Here is a 16,099-nt window from a genome sequence, read left to right on the forward strand (position 1 = left end):
CGTTCCCTGAAGTGCGATAAGAGCTCAGTCATGTTTTGCTTCGTTCCCATATGCTGTGCATCAGATCAGCTCCTACGCTCGCACACATCTGTGTTCTTCAGAAGCCTGACAGCTTCTGGAGCTGCTGCAGAGATGCCAACACCCTGCTCGTCTTTTGGGAACGAGAAAGACTTGCAGAGCAGCTCAGCCCTGAGCAGTTACTACAGGCTTGCTGCAGGAGGAGGAACACAACTCGGACATTTTCATATCAGGTGATCTGGCCCTCTTCTCAAAAAAGCAAAGCAAAAATGTCTCAGCAAAAACAGAACTAGGGAAAAAAAAGCTTGTTTCGCCCCTTTAAGTGTTTTACATCTCCTCTCTGCTCCACTCCCCATACAGCTGCTTGCTTTAAACCCCTCTGCTCCCCCAAGGCTCTTTACAATGCAGTGACTCTCCCTGCATTACCCAGATGTGTTTGGAAATGCAGCACCTCTATTTCCATTAGGTTTGGACGCTGACTCACTTCCAGGAGGCTTCACCTAGCAACTTCCCATAAAGGGAATTAGATTTTGAAGGGCACGCCACAATCAGCTTTGAACAGCTTTAAATAACACAACCAGCAGAGCAGGATCTACTTCCTTCCCCTTCCAGCGACAGCTGAGACCTGACATCAGCATGTCCCACTTGCAGCCCCCAGCAGCCTGACAGAAGCTGCCATTATTTCAGAAGTGCCCCACAGCCTCCACTGCAGTGGGAGATCTCCCGCTGTTCCCAGCATGCCCCCTCCTGCCCCAGCCCCCCTAAAGCAATGCGATAGCTCAGCCAGCAGTAGGAGCACTCTGAAACACGTTGTGTTTTGGGTGCTCCTTGTGTTCCCTGGGTGCAGCTGGCAGCTGTGCAATGTGCACAGCGTGTGCTGGGCTGGCAGGGGGAAACACTCTGGATTGCTAATCCCAAACCAGATGTGTGGGGAGCAGCAAGACACACATGCCATAGGCTTCCCTTCCATGCAGACACTGACTGGGGACTATTTCCCATACAACAATACATCCAACAGTATGCTGTTACTGGCAGTCTGCAGCCTGGTGCATTTTGCAGAGCAGCTCGGGGCTGCTCTGTGCTTGCAAGATGCCTGCAGCAGAGCCAAGCAGCAAAAGCAGCAGCACCCAGTGGGCTCAGGACATGAGGCCAAGCACCTCGCGCTCCCTCTGCACGGGGGACACGGGGACATGGGTTGAGCTGCAGGACCACCAGGGGAGGGGACAGCAGGGGAACCCTGCAGCACATCGTGCCAGTGCTGGCTGGGCACAGTGGGACCACGGAGAGCTGATGTGAGCACCCGCATCACATGAGGAACCTGGTCCTGGTTCTGTTCAGAAACCATCAGTATAGGCAGATTCCTAAAGAGAGAGACTTTCTCAGTAGGTGAAAGTTTGCATCAAAAAGAAGAAAACTTACCAATATTAATCTCATCATCTGTTAGGGTGTCACCGATAAAGTCAAACTGAAAGGACTGCAGAGTCTGGGAGAACTTCTGTACCGCCGAGGAGTAACCTGGAAAAGGGCAGAGAGAAGGCTGTGCTCTTGCAGTGCTTATACAGAACCCTTGGGAAATTTACTCTGAATGGAAAAAAAAACAACGTATAGTGATGTGGTTAAAAACAACCCAGTGTCACCATGAATTTGCTTCTGGTTGCTTTGTGTAGAGCAGTTGGTTGGTTTGTGTAGAGGCAGAAATAATCACGAGGAAAGTGCAGGACCCAAACCAAGAGCCCCTGGGGTCAGACACCGCAGCAGCTGCCGAGGGAGCTCCCGGCCCGGGGCAGGGACACTTCCTGAGGTGCTGCAGCTCAGCCCCAATTATTTTTGGACTTTGCAGAGACATTTCCAGCCAAAGGGATCCTTTGTGTCTTCGCATCCTGTGTGGCTGCTCCGCAGCTTTCTGAGTGGCTCCTTTGTTTATGTGGCTGTGATTACATTGGCAGAAGCACTCCACCAGGGACGGGGCACCACGAATGCGGGGCAGCCCCAGGCGACGCAGCGACCTGAGGGGCGGCAGCGGGGGACGCAGGCGCGGGGATGGCAGCCACGCATCGGCGCTGGTGGTGTAGTCTTTTTCCAGCAGCAAACACCTGAGGCTCAGGCAGGCTGACCTCACCTTACGTACAGCCAGCAGGGCATAGACGCTAACGCAAAAGCAAACGAATCATTTTAGACCTTGGTCTACAGTGCTGTTTTCCCTAACTTTGGACTGCACAGTCCCAGACCAGACTCCTCGGTGGAGGAGCACCGGGGCTGGAGTGCTGTGGAATTCAGGAAGTTAGAAACGTGGAAGAGGTGAAGGAGCAGAGGTCGGTGTGCAGAGGCCAAAAATGAAGGTTGTGAACAAAAAGTAATACAAATTAGTGAGGAACTGTCCCTGCTTAAGTCCGGGCTACTATCTGCATTTCTGGCCTGAAGAGAGGAAGAGGACACAGAACTGGAGGCACGGCTCAGCCCCGAGCTCCTCGCTGCTACTTGCAGCAGCTTCCTCAGAAGGGTCAGAACTTTGCCCTTCAATGGGCAGATTCAAGCCTGAATGTGGCTATTTAGCAACCAGCTGCTAGGAGAGCCTGAGAGCGCCAGCGTAACTGCGTGAACTCTCGCACAGAATGATGTCATTAATTCGGTGGAAACCCTCCACAAATAATTCACTTTCAGTGCCCGCAGCATTCAGTGCATTCACACGCTCAAAGCCGAGCCCAGAGGCTCCTATTCACTCCTCACTCAGGCAAAGCTTTGTTCCTCCCTGCTGACCGTCCCCTTGCTGGCAGCCTGTGACCGCCCCAGCTGCTCCCCACACCTTGCTGGGGTCTGTCAGCCCTAACCCCGACCCTAACACCGACCCCAGCCCTAACCCGAGGGACACGCAGCACCTTTCCCTCGTGTGTCAGCACAGCGCTTCGCCCTGCTATCAGAATGTTCCTTGGCCAGCTGCTTTCCTTTTTCTCCTTTTTATAGGAATGGGGTAGGGCAAGAACAGAGGATTTGAAAAAGCCAAACACAATATATTTTCAACCAGAAAAAAAGAAACCGTATGAACTGATTGAAGTTACATTTTCCTTTCAAAAAGCTGTCTGGCCTGGAGCTTTACTTGCCAAGTTTCAAGCCGAAGCAAAGCCAGGTGGACACGCTATAAACCACATCTCACGTTAGCTTAATGGCAAAAAAAGGCCAGAGCCCCTGAATGGGTCTGGCACCGTTGGGTTTCATTCGGCACAGGAATTTATTCTCTTTTTGGAGGGATGCCCTCATTCTCACTGCTGGCCCCAGGCCCCAGCACCAGCACCGCCTCCTCGGTCCTCATCCCAACCACACCTCAGAGTTCACGGCTCCCAGCAGCTCCCAGCAGCACCAGTGGGTACTCAGCGCCAGCTCCCGTTCTCTTCCTTTCCTTGCAGTATAGGGATTGCTGTACAGCACCATTTATTTCCCATCTCGGTGGCTTTCCATCCCCACAGGAAACCCCCCAACATGAATCAAAGCCGGGATGCAGCTGCGATCCACTCGGAATCCACACAGGGAAAGCCAGCACAAGAACAAGGGCAGTGGCAGCTGTCACCACGTCCCCAGCACACGCTGCCATCGCAGGGAGCTGCCACCTGGGCAAGGCTCCATGCATGGGCATGTTCCCTGATCCAAGAAGGTGAGGGGTGCCCAGGGAACAGCCCTGGAGGTGCCCCGGACAGAGCATGAGATACTTGCAGATGGATTCTGCACAGAGAGCAATCACACCAGGTCTAGGGTTAGGAAGGAACTGAATCAGCTGGAGGGAGAAGCAGTGCTGTTAAGGTCTGGCATGGCTCTCAGAGATCACTTAATGGAAACCAGATTCCTGCAGGCCAACATTACGCGTCTTTGCACACGTATGGAGCCTTGGCTGAACACTGATTTCTGACAAATCCTATATATACACTATAAAGACAGCACTGGGTACTGTTATAGTAAGAAGACCACTATTGCTGTGATGGGAGTTTATTGGCAAATGAAAGCAGGGATGGTTCTGGCACCTGCCCCAGCTGCAGAAGTGCCTGCTGGCAGCCAGCCGCAGCAGGAACAGCGCGAGGGCCGTACCCGTGATGCACAACAGCCCCCAGGCACAGTGCCTGCATTTCCCCTCATCTTCCTCCCCTCTGATGCAAACACACGGCTGCCAGGCATGCAGCTCCTGCCCATTCCCAGCCTTTCACACCCACAGCACAGAGCTGGACGTGACAGCCCTGGGGTTTGCTCGGCCCCAGCAGCGTGCAGGGAGCAGAGAGGTGCAGGAGCGTGGGGCTCTAATTACAAGCCAGGACAGCTCATCAGAAAGCAGGCACAGCTCGTCCTGTCCAACACCAGAACATATGATGGCTTCACGTCAGCATTAAGGCCCTGTCGGCTCAGCACGGCTTGTTTCCATGGGAACGCAGCAAAATGAATTTGATCAGAAATCCTTTAGGACTCCTCTTCCTCGCAGCATTCAGCACACAGTGCTGGCTTTCACAACCTGTGGCCACAGTAACCTGCTCTTCTACAAAAGATGAGGTCAAAGGGGGGAACGAGCACCTGGTGCAGCCCCTGCACAGACACATGAACTGCACGAAGGACACTTTGTTATATTTATGTGTATATAAAATCACCTCCAGAGACTGCAGCTACTCAAGGATGTGCCCCAGGTTCCGTTCAGCAAAGAAAATGGGGTTCCTCATTCCAAACATCCATGGGATCATAGTGGTCCTCTGCTGCCAAGTGAAACGTGTCCCTGTGTCCCCAAAACCAGAACACCAGCAGCAGCTGCTGGCGATGGCTGCAGGGCCACCGACACCTCTGTGCTGCAGCAAGGCAGGGCCGTGCTGCCTCGTGTGCCCCGGACACGATGCCCTCACATTCTTCCTCAGCTTTGGTCACTTCAGAACTTTTTCTACTGCCCTGCAGAGCGCTGCGCAATGGGATACGCAGAACACGAGAAACTCCACTTCTCTGCCACGAGAAAGAGAGGGCTGTAATCCCTGAAAGGGAGAGAATGTCTCCATTGTTAGTAACTCCCACTGAATAATTTTGCAGGGAGTTGCAGTATAAAGGAGTTCATCCATGCTGCCGTCCAAGAGCGGAGGTTTCACATGTGTGCCCGGCCCCGCGGCTCAGAGCGCTGCCTGCAGCGCAGCCTTCCAGCCGGCACACAGCGCGGGGCCGGGGCCGCTGCAGTCACACAGCGTGCGCTGACTCCACCAAATCCCCAGACGTGGTCCCACCAGCATGCCTCAACTCTGAAATCAATGGAGCTGCCCTGGCTGCGCACAGATGTGTCATTAAGGCGGTGAGTAATCAGCCCTGACTCAGTGCCGTCAGGAACAGTACTCTACAGCTGCCTGAACACAAAAACATGTTGATTTTTTCAGATGAGAAAAAGAAATAAAAATCTTCCGGTTAGCCCTGTAGGCAGTCCCAAAGCCACAGAAGAGCCTTGCTAGGGAAACGGCACCACGGCTGCTCGGTGCACGAGAGATGCTTCTTGGCAGGCAATTAAACACGGCCCGTTTCCGAGCAGACAGCGCTCTGCTTTAACGCTGGCAGGTTCTCTGCAAGTGCCCTGCAGCTTTCTGGATCTGTGGGGATTCAGGAACACTGACACATTCCACAAAGGCCATTCTACAAATGCTGACTTGGGTTTTCCATTTGCCAGAAACAAATGCCCAACGTGAGCCGCAAGGTGCGATACCAAACACGGCGGAACCCAGCACAGCAGCTCTGCCACAGCCCCAAGGCTGCTCCCAACCAGCTCCCAAGGAGCCCTCCAGCCTTCCCCAGCTGCCAGCTCTGACGTGGGCAATGGATCAGCTCAATTGGTGAAATGCAAGAAAGAACAAAACCCTCCAAAAATGCAAACGAGCACAGGCTGCTCCCTGGGCTGGCAGGCAGGGCACAGGTACCCACTGCTGTCTCCACAGAGCTGCACCACAGCATCACTGCTGCTGCAAAGTTACTTCTGCTGCATTGGCAACAGTCACAAATTAATGCTGCTCACCATAAGCAAGAGGCAGAACTCGGCTCTGAATGCTCAACTCCTGAAAGAACGCTTCACCTCTGGCATTTTTATGGCATTTCAACCTCACCCAGCAGTTCCACAAAGCTGGGGCAGTTCCTTCAGCAAAACAGGAAAAAGGAAGGAGGCAGCCAGGGCAGAACACGTGGCTCACTGAAATGCAGGTTAAAAATGGTTAGCAGCCTTACAAATCAGCAAAAATGTTGAAATGTGAGTTAAGAAACGCTACAGCTGCAGTTTATCTCAATCCTGCATGTCCAGGCGCTCACCCAGTATGTCAGAGGGAAAACAACCATGTCTTCTTCATTTCAACTCCAGGTTTTCACAAGGGCTGCATTCGGGATGAGATCCTACAGCCCCAGAGGATCACAGGAGCTGGCGAGCGTCCTGCCGCCATGCGCTCACTGCACTCTGCCCACTGCTCGCTGCTTCATCCCAAACCCACACAGCACAAAAGCCCCGTTTCAGTCAGAACTCAGCTCCAGCGGAGCACAGCATGACTGCCGAGGCAACGCGTATCTTCTGTCCTTCGCCTGAGTTGCAGTGATGTGAAGGAAAGCACGTTCCATGGTGCACCAAAGGGCTGCGGCCATGTTTCCTTCTCAGTGGGGTCTTCTCCCTAGGCCTGCATAAATTTCAGACTACTCACTGTCTAAACGGAAGAACCAGTAAAAGACAAAATTATTCATCACCTCCCTGCAGTTTATTAAACTCGAGCAATGAAAGAGAGCCTTCTGAGAGCCTGAAGCTGAGCTCGAGACGAGGGTGGGGTGGTGTTTCTGCAATGAGGAGAAGAGCAAATCCCGACCGTGGGGCAGGAGGGGCCGGCAGTGCCCAGGGCAGCGCCTAGCCGCCTGCTGCTAGCAGTGAGGCCTGGGCTGGGCGGGCAGGCGGGAGCAGGGCACGGTGGGTGCCGGCTCCACTGGGTGTACACACGTACCTACTGATGCAGGCATTTCCCTGTGCATCGTACTGCTGCTGCCATCCTCTTCTAAGCCCTCCCTAGCCCTGCAGACAGGGCATCAGGGTGCTGAGCAGCCTCATTGCAGGGAACACGCTGAGCCACGGTGAGCAGATGGTGTTTTAGGAAGGGCAAACTGAAGGGAGGTGGCCCTGCAGACACCGGGCACGGCAGTTAATGGCAGCTCCAGGCAGGGCCAAGCAGGACAGGGCTGACCACCAGCTGCTGGCAGCACGGCCCTGGCGCGGGCAGCAGGAGGGTGTGCTCTGTGAGCCGCAGCTCCCTGCAGCTCCCCGCTGTACAAGCAGTATGAGAACAGTGAAAACAAACACGCAAACAAGAGGCTCTTTTCCGGGGCAGAGCGCGAGCAGTCCCCACAGGGAGGTCTCATGATCGGCAGCGCCGGCGGAGCCGTCCCAGCCCAAGCTCTGCAGCCGAGGGCACGAGCCGGCCCAGCGCTGCCTCCCGTCACACAGCACAGCTCAACCCTTGGGGGGATGCAGAGCTCCCCTGGGAGGAAGGCCAGGCAGGAGCCCAGGAGTCCCACGGCATGGCTGAGGGTGGTGGGCCCGCTCCGTGCTGGCACAGGCTGCAGCCCTCACGTGTGGCCACTTCACGCCCAGGGCCTGCAAGGAGGCAAGGTCTGCAGGCTGCACCCCGCATCGCCCTGCCCTCACCGTGCTGCTGCGGGCAGCCGGGCACCAGCCGCCAACAGCATCCTGCCCCGGACACTGGGGAACCAGCGAGGTCCCAGCGGCGATGGGGCTCCTCTGAGAACTGCCCCGTCACCGAGGGGTCAGCCCTCGGCTGGGCACCGCAGGCCGAGCAGAACGCCTGCATGGCAGCACCGGTGCCCTGCCCACCCCCCACGGCCACACACCTCCCTGGGCACCGCAGCAGGTTCCCCTTCGGGTGCGGTGCCTGCACAGGGTCAGCCGCTGCCGTAGACCTGCAGGCCCCCGCTTGGCAGCCCGACAGCACAGCAACAGGTCCCGTTTGTCGTTCCTTGTTTTCACAGCTGCACTGTTCAGTAAGATTAAGGAAATTATTCTTGTTTAAAAAAGATCTAGGCTCAGCACTTTGTAATCAGTCCTGGCTGAAGGAACAGAAACTAGACAAAAACGGAGGGGGAACACTGCAGAGAGCAGCTTGGAAGCTGCCATGAAGTCTGTTCTACTTTCCATTTAGAAGCTTTATCTCAGACTTATCACCACTTAAACAGCACATGACCGTGACCGTACATTTACCTCGACGGAGAACTCAGCGACAAAAAGGACACCGGCTACAAAGGGTCCTTCTGAATGCGTCCCAGAAACACAAACCCAGCAGCAGCTGGAGGGTGGCATCTCCCAGCAGAGGGATCCTGACAGCAGCGAGCAGCCTGCAGCTCAGAGCGAAACCACGCAGAACTCCACACCACCAAAAGGAGAAGTTTCCAAAGGCTTAAACCTCACAATTATCAGCTGCTCCTATAGAATAAAACATTTATTTAACGTTCAGTAATTGTTGCCTGCTGATCTTCACCAGCAGTTTCCTTTTGGCACGTTCAACGCCTGTAAAATAGAGCTAGTTGTTCACTGGAAAAAGTTCGCCATTCTTTTTCATCAGGGTTCTCCAGACTGCACAGAAACTTTGTAATTCTCAAGACCAAGCGCTGAGCAGCGCTCATTTTGGGGACAGGACATGGCTTTTGTGGCCATACACCCACGGTACGGGGACACCCATGGCACAGGACACCCATGGCCATGGTCAGCTCGTTCATGCAGGCAGCAGCTCCTGCTGAAACCAGCCCAGATGCACACCTGGGGCTGGGGGACGTGCCAGTGGGCAGCTTGGAGCTCTGCTCTCCTGCGGCACAGCACGGCACAGCACGGCACAGCACCCTGCCGCACATCACTAGCGTGCACAGCGCTGCTGAAGCCACCCACAGAAAGCTGGCAGGCGAACGGGGAAGCCACATCTGCAGTTACCAGCGTGCTACCAACAGAATTATTAACTAAAGTATTCAAAGCATTTCTCAAGGAAAAAGGCAGAAAAGCTGAGTCCTCACATGGTGACTCAAGAGGAAACGCTTTAGTCAGCAGCAGCGCTGCTGCGAGCTGTGGATTTTCAGACACGTTACAAAACATGGATAACACCCACATCCTTCCAGGGAACGGGCCAAGAAAGGCAACAGAAGATGGAAGAAAAGCTGAGTGCATGTCTCGTGTGTGGCAGAAGAGCAAACACACTTAAACACATGAAAGCTCCTCAGTGCTGTGATCCTGCCCGTGTGACGATGCATGCAGCTGATCTCAGGGCTCCCACACTGCCATCATCCCCACCCCGCCGGCGGTTTCCCAGGAAAGCAGGCAGCTGTGTTCCCGCTGGCTGAGCTCCCTGCTGCATGGACGCTGCTTCCCTGCATGGGCACAGTGCTGGGAAGCAGATTGGGGTGCAGACCTGGGCTGGGAAAAGCCCCCCCAAAATACAGCGTGTTGGCTTGCTTTAAGCGGGATGACACCGGACCACAACACACTCCAGCAGCATCTGTGCTGCAGCAGCAGGGGACGGGGCGAGGCAGGAAGCGCTGCCCGGTGCTTCCCACCCCAAGCCCTCCCCAGGAGGCGCCTGGAGCGGCTGCAGCCAGCAGGAGCCGGCCCTGCCCAGAGCCAGCGTGTGGGCACAAGGCTGCCTGGCCTGTCCTGCTGTGCTCAGCAGCAAAGCGAGATCTAACAAATGCACAGCGAGGAGCAAGGGAAAGTTCTGCCTCGCTCCTGGAGCACGCAGATACCGTGCACGCTCCTTTTCCTTCCTGCTTGTTTCTGCAGATTAGGTTTTTGGGGTGGCTTGCTTTGTTTTCTTCGTTAGTTAGTTAGTTTCTGATTAAGGCACATCTGTTTTAGATCTGCACCAACTAGGGACATCCAATTATGTGCACGGTGCCTAAATCCCAGGAGAATGAGCTCCTTTGCTGCCTGCCGGGCTGCGGGGAGTCCCCCTTCTTCCACCCGCCCGAACACACCGCGCGGGAGCAGAAGTGCTCAGCAGAAGAGCTGGCAGTGGCACGTGAGCTGCCCTGCTGTGCTGCCACATGGACACACAAAGAACTTTGTAAGCTGAGCACTGCTTTAGCACCGCGGCACTGGGGCTCGAGTTCCATTCCCCTCAGGAAGGCAGAGATAGGTCCATAGGGAAAAAATGAAGAGATTTCTCAGTGAAAGGACCCAGGTGAGGCAGGTATCTTTACGCACATCCAACCGCATCAGTGACCCAAAGCTGAAGCACTATCAGTCCCCTGCTCGTACCAGCACCGCTGAGCACTGCGGTTTCTCCGTGCAGACACCCAGGCACCTGCCAGCTCGGGATGTGCCGAGCTCTGCGCGCTGCCCCGGCTGCCACCCCACCGCAGCAGGAGGGTGCAGACAGCCATGCCCAGCACTGCTCCTCAGAGATGCTCAGGAGCACACAGCTCCCTTCAATGCTATGTGAAGGCTCTTGTTCTGCTCCTGTGTTCTTCTCGGCAGAGGAGAAATGTGGTAAAAGAATGGTTCTTGGCTAAATTAGTATGTCCTCGACGTCCTTAACTTATAGAGCGTAACCTGCTTGATTGAAGAGGTGCCCCATATGCAATGTATGGCTTTTAAGCTGGTTTGCTATCTTTTCAGACAACAAAAGCTGAGAAATTAGGAGAAAAAAATTAAAGTTATCAATAGTAACTCCATGAGATTCTGAAAACCTTCCTATAAGGGCTAGGACAAGGATTGGAAAGCAGTGGCTGCAATAGCCAAGCAAGGAAGGAAGGAATTTTCAGCACGTGCCAGTGGGCATCTGAGCAGCCCTTGCTGGAGAAGAGCAGCAAGGAGCAGGAAAACGCAAGCAGATATTACTGCTAGAGGGACGTGTTGTATTTTCCAGCAAGTCATTTTTCCCCAGCTGAAGTCCAGGAACAGCTTAACACTAACTGCTATATGGCAACTCGCTCCAGGAAAGAGGGGGGAAGGCGTCCCTATGGCAGCGAGCCATCCCTGCCCCAGGGACATCCCAAGGCAGCTCGCTGCTTCAGTAGCAGGCCAAAGAGAAAGCACCGGGGGCAAGCAGCAGCTTTGTGCCTGTGGAGCTTTCCAGAGCCCCCTACTTCACATGGACGGTGAAGAGGCAGGGGTCTGGACACAGGGCTGAACGCAGCCGGCCCCAGTTCATGCAGGAGCACTTGGAGCCGCCTGCTCTGTCAGCAGCTCCAGACAGGCTCCCCGCAGCGCTGTGTCCCAAACACATTCCTCGGAAGCTGCTTTTATCGTTCTGATAACACGTCCCTGAGCTGGTGTAACGACAAACACCACCTCCGGATGCAGGGAGGGTGGACGGGCCAGGCTGAGCAGAGCCAGCCCACGCTCCCAGCGCCCTGCCCGTCACTCCGGCTCTGGGCCTGGTCCTGCACAGCTCAGTGCACAGCTCAGGTGCTGAGCGCTGCCTGAGCACAGGGAAGTGCAAGGATCCAAGCGGAGGAGAGGAGAACAGAGCCGTGTTTAAGCAGCACCGTGATCCCGGGCGCACAGCAGCTCTTCACACCCGCCTAACCAGTGAACTGTTTACACAAAACCAGACACCCCGAGTGCAGCAGGCAGATGAAGGAGAGCCTTTCTGTGAGACAGCCGGGCTCAGTACCCCCCCACGGAACAGCTCCGTGCACCCGCACGGATGAGCTCTGTGAACCCGCACAGAAGGGTTCCATGTGCATCCCATGAAGGCAGCACACGCTGGCTCAGGCTTTCTGCAGAGTCTCTCAGTGCCAGCACCTCAATGCCCAGCGCACAGCTCACGTCTGCCCACACAGCTCCAGTGCTCTGTGTGCCAGCAGCCAAGGGGCACGCAGGGCATGGAGCACCTTCCTCTTCCACCCCTCTGCAGAGGAGCTTCAGCCTTGTTTGCACAAGGGCAAAAAATAGTGCCTGGATCTACGACACCATGCCAACAGCCAGAAATCTCAGCGTAAGGGGTTCAAGCCTTTGTTTACAGACTTCACATGAAATAGCACACGGGGCTCTGCGGGAATCAGACAGGCACTCCAGGGCTGCTTTAATCTCATTAAAGTATTTCATATTCCCGACACGCTGCTTTCTGCACTCCGAAGCACTGAGTCCTCAAGCACTGTCCCTTATGGCAGCGCCTGGATCTGCTGAGGGCTCTGATGGCCCTGCAGCTCTGGTGGCACAGAGCCCCACGCTGAGCAGCGCTGCTGGGGCTGCTGCACGGCGCCGATGGGTGCGAGCAGCTGCTTTGTGGAGAGCAACACCTGTCTGCTCTCTTCTGTATAGATCACGGTGCACTTTGCAGGCACAGACACCTCTGTGCGTTCCTTCATAGTGCTGTCTTTCCAGGATGAAACGCTCACGCTGCCTGGAGAAGCTGGTTAACTGGCATGCAAATTCAGAAGCAATTTGCAAAACTACGCACCGTGCAGAAACGGAGTTCAAAAGCATGTATGCAACATCTGCATGAGATCTCAAAGCTCTTCAGCTTCAAAAGCCAGCTTAGACCTTTGTAGCACTCGCAATTAATAAAAACAGCCTCAACTTGACATTTATCAAACTCCACTTGATATGTAATTGCACAAGAAGATCAAAGACCAGGAAAGATGGATGCTTCTGCATAAATAACCACACACACAGCAGAAAGCAGCGAGCCCCACCAAAACAACAACAAAAAGTAAAACAAGGCAGCGTACCGAGCCGCAGAAAGAAAACGATGTAAGTGAAGCATCGCTATGACAACAACGCTGCCTAGCTCTGTGCTTCCAGACGCACAGCTCCGTGTCAGGGACTGGCACTGCCAGGAAGAGATGTGCACGGCACCGCAGAGCAGCCTCCCTGCACACGTGGTTCTTTGCCTTTCACACCTGTATGCTGAGCACGACTGCACCTTGTACCCGCTGGGAACAGCAACACGGCGCTCCCTGGGAGGTGCAGCGCAGGCGCCCGGAGCTCCTCGTCCTTCCTCCCGCCCGGAGCTGGGGGCAGCCCTGCAGCGTGGGGACATGGCCATGGCGGTGCAGGGGCTCCCGCTGCGTGCTGCGGTGTTGGGGCAGCATGTGGGACTGAAACAGTCACTTGGCACTTCCAGCAGTTCTGAGCACTTCTGGCATGAACAGGGAAGGATGTGGCCAACTTTGCAACAAAAATATCTCTTATTTTGTCTCAAAGTAACTTTTTTGCTATCTTTGAAGTCCAAGATCATTACATTACAATTGCCCAATATTTTGCTTTGCTTTAGCCAGTTCTATTTCTTATCTGGCACCACCTCCTACTTTGCCATCTCAGGGTGTCCTATGTACAGACAACTCCCTCTTTTTTCCAGTTGAGAAAAAAACACAGTGGCAGCAACATGGTGGTACGAGTGTAGGAACAGACACCGGGACCCGAGGCTGCGTGGAGCTCAGGAGGGTTTCACACACTGCATTTCAATGAGTAACATGTCAGTCTTGGATTGGGGCAAACAGCAACACACTGCTTTCTCCTGTTCCCTGGAAAGGCTGGAGGAGCTCAGCGCGCTGAGCACCAGGCTCACATCAGTGTCCCCAGCCCTCAGTGCCACACTGCACCCTGCCCTGCAGCAGGACAGGGATGTGAGCACCAGCAGCAGGGAGCTCCGTCACGGCTGCGCACCCACTGCCAGGACATCCCTGCTGGAGGCATTTAACCTGGCACGTTCAGTCCTGTTGTGAACAATCCAAAAACCCCCAAATGGAGGTCACTGAAACAGCACTTTTCAGACACTGGAGGCCCAGCCTCTGCTGCTACCACATTAAAGTGATGCCAGGCAGGATTCTCTTGTTTAGATTCCGTCAGAACACACTTAAGATCTCCCTACCTAACAGGCAGGTTGATGCAACTTCAGCTTGCCAGACAATTCTGCAAACGAAGCAACCAAGGAGAGGACATCTGCGCACCAGGTACCAAGGACAGCCCAAAGCAGCAGCCTGTAAACCTGGGTTCTGCAGAACCTCACGCAGACTCACACTCACTTGTTTTTCCTATGACTTGGCAAATGGAAAACAAAAGACAGCTCTGGGCAGTTTCAGGGTTTGGGGTCTAAATGTGGACTGCTGGCAGCAGGTCATGCAGAAGCCCAGCAGACCCACACGAGGCAGCGTGCCTTTCTCCCCGTACCCCACGTGGACGCTGCCATGTGCCTAATGCAGGGGATGTGCAGTTCCACGCAGCCAGGTGCGCTGCTCCTGGGGTGCTGTGCTGCAAGGCCGCCAGCCGGGGACAGCAGCAGGCAGCTGGCACTGCGGGGGTCGATCTCCCTTACATCTTGCTCCGGTTATTCGCTGGTTGGGTCAGCAAACATGCAGACCTGACCCTTCCAGGTGCACAGAGCTCAGCTCTTGGTGAGGTGGATCACCACCCCGGCACCTGGCACACCCAGCCTGCAGCATAGTGTGACGCACAGGGCACGGCCCCCAGCGGGTCCCAGCAGCCCAGGTCCCACATCGCACCCCTCCCTGCAAGTCCCCTCCCACCTTTCCCTTAGCCCCACCCTAACAACCACTTTCTTCTTTACATTTCAGGGTCAGCTGTCAACTACAGACAAGAGAAAACCTGTTATCTTTCATTGTAAATATTAATTGTAAGACTGCGGTGACTGCTAACAACCGTTCCCACACAAAACCTAAATAGCTCAGAGCCTTCAGATAGCAGGCAGGTCTGACGAGAAGAGTCGGGTTTTGATTTGTTTTTGGTTTTTTTTTTGTTGTTTTTTTTCCCTGGTCTGAGCAGAGATCTTCGGTTTCCTCTGCAGGACGTCAGCATCCCACCGAGCTGTGACGCCGGCGTTCAGGCCACACCAGCCTTTGTCGCAGCCGTTTTCCAGATGGGCACACACGGGCTATGCCAGACACAGCCCCAGTAACACAGAGCCCTGAGCTGCTCTAAACAAAAGGGCGGCAGCTAAACCTGCTAACACAAACCAAGACCAAGCAGACAAGGAAAGCAGCACACAAGCACACCCTGCACTGCAGGTTCTCTTGTCTTTCCTTGGCCTGATGCATGCACAGCACTAATAGCAGAATCCTGGGCTATATTTCAACAGACGTTTGTAATAACAGATGAGCTGTGAGAGACAGCAAAGGGAAAGTACATGCATTGCTCCCAGAGGGAAAAGCATGGACAAAGGGCAGCAAGCGTGGGGCTGGGACACGGGGCTGGGTGGCAGCAGACGGCAGATCCGCTGTGGAGCTTGGAGGGGCTCAGCGCTTCTGAACAAGTGTCTCCCTTAGAGCCGGCACTGAAGTCTATGTGTGGTCAGATATCATTCTCATTGTTATTTAAAAAGAAAAAAAAAACACACACACACACACACAAAGAGAAGAACTACAGGCTGCATCTGGGCTGAGCTCTCCCAGTTCTACAACTCTCTGACTCTGTGACCGTAGCAGCTGGCCGTCCTGGAGGGTACCTGTGTGCCCCGGCCGTGCTCTGGCTGCGAAGGACACGGAGCGCCCTCACCGTGCACAGCTCTGCTGTCCTGACGCCAACGCAGTGCGGGGGAGCTCGGCAGCCGAGCCTGGGAGCCCTGCATGGGCACCAGCACACAGCAGGCACAGCACTCCCAAAGGCATCGCGGGCAGAGCAGGAAATACACTATCCAGAAACAGCTATGTGCAATTATATTCCAGAAAAAGCATTCTTATTTAGAACACTGGGAAAAGAAAACACAGTCATTGTTCCATTGTTCCCTATTCCAGTGGCAGCGCTGCAGGGACCGGCGCACGGAGCCGTCTGACAGCACAGAGCCGCCAGGCAGCGCCGCGGGGCTGAACCCGGGGCCGGGGCAGAGCCCCCCGCCGCCGCCCCCCCGGGACTCACTGCGGATGGCGGCGATGAGCGCGTTGCCGTCCTTGATCACGTCCTTGATGAACTTGTTGGTGCGCTCCAGCTCCTGCTCGTAGCACTTGAGGCGCTCTCGGAAGTCGGGGCTGTCCAGGTAGCAGTCGCTGAACTCCAGCGGCGGGTGCCCCATGGCTGCGCGGGGCCGCTCCGCGCCGGGCACGGCCGGGATCGCGCTGCGGGAGGGGGCGGGATGCGGGCAGGCTGCGGGGCGGGCGGGCTACG

General features: G+C 55.2%; 1 protein-coding gene across 2 annotated transcripts in view; it reads right to left on the reverse strand.

Moving 5' to 3' along the window:
- The window catches only part of OPHN1 (oligophrenin 1), a 50,506-nt gene extending 34,413 nt beyond the window's left edge, over nt 1-16,093 (reverse strand). The window contains exons 1-2 of one of the 2 annotated variants that reach the window (XM_021405897.1): nt 15,854-16,093; nt 1,438-1,533 (exon numbers count right to left, since the gene is read on the reverse strand). In XM_021405897.1, the coding sequence (XP_021261572.1) occupies nt 1,438-1,533; nt 15,854-16,007 (250 nt within the window). In that variant the 5' untranslated portion in view covers nt 16,008-16,093. The remainder of the gene's footprint in view (nt 1-1,437; nt 1,534-15,853) is intronic. The other variant, XM_021405899.1, reaches the window with a different exon arrangement.

Source organism: Numida meleagris, chromosome 8 (genome assembly GCF_002078875.1).
Source record: "Numida meleagris isolate 19003 breed g44 Domestic line chromosome 8, NumMel1.0, whole genome shotgun sequence".
In the NCBI taxonomy this organism is placed as follows: Eukaryota; Metazoa; Chordata; class Aves; order Galliformes; family Numididae; genus Numida; species Numida meleagris.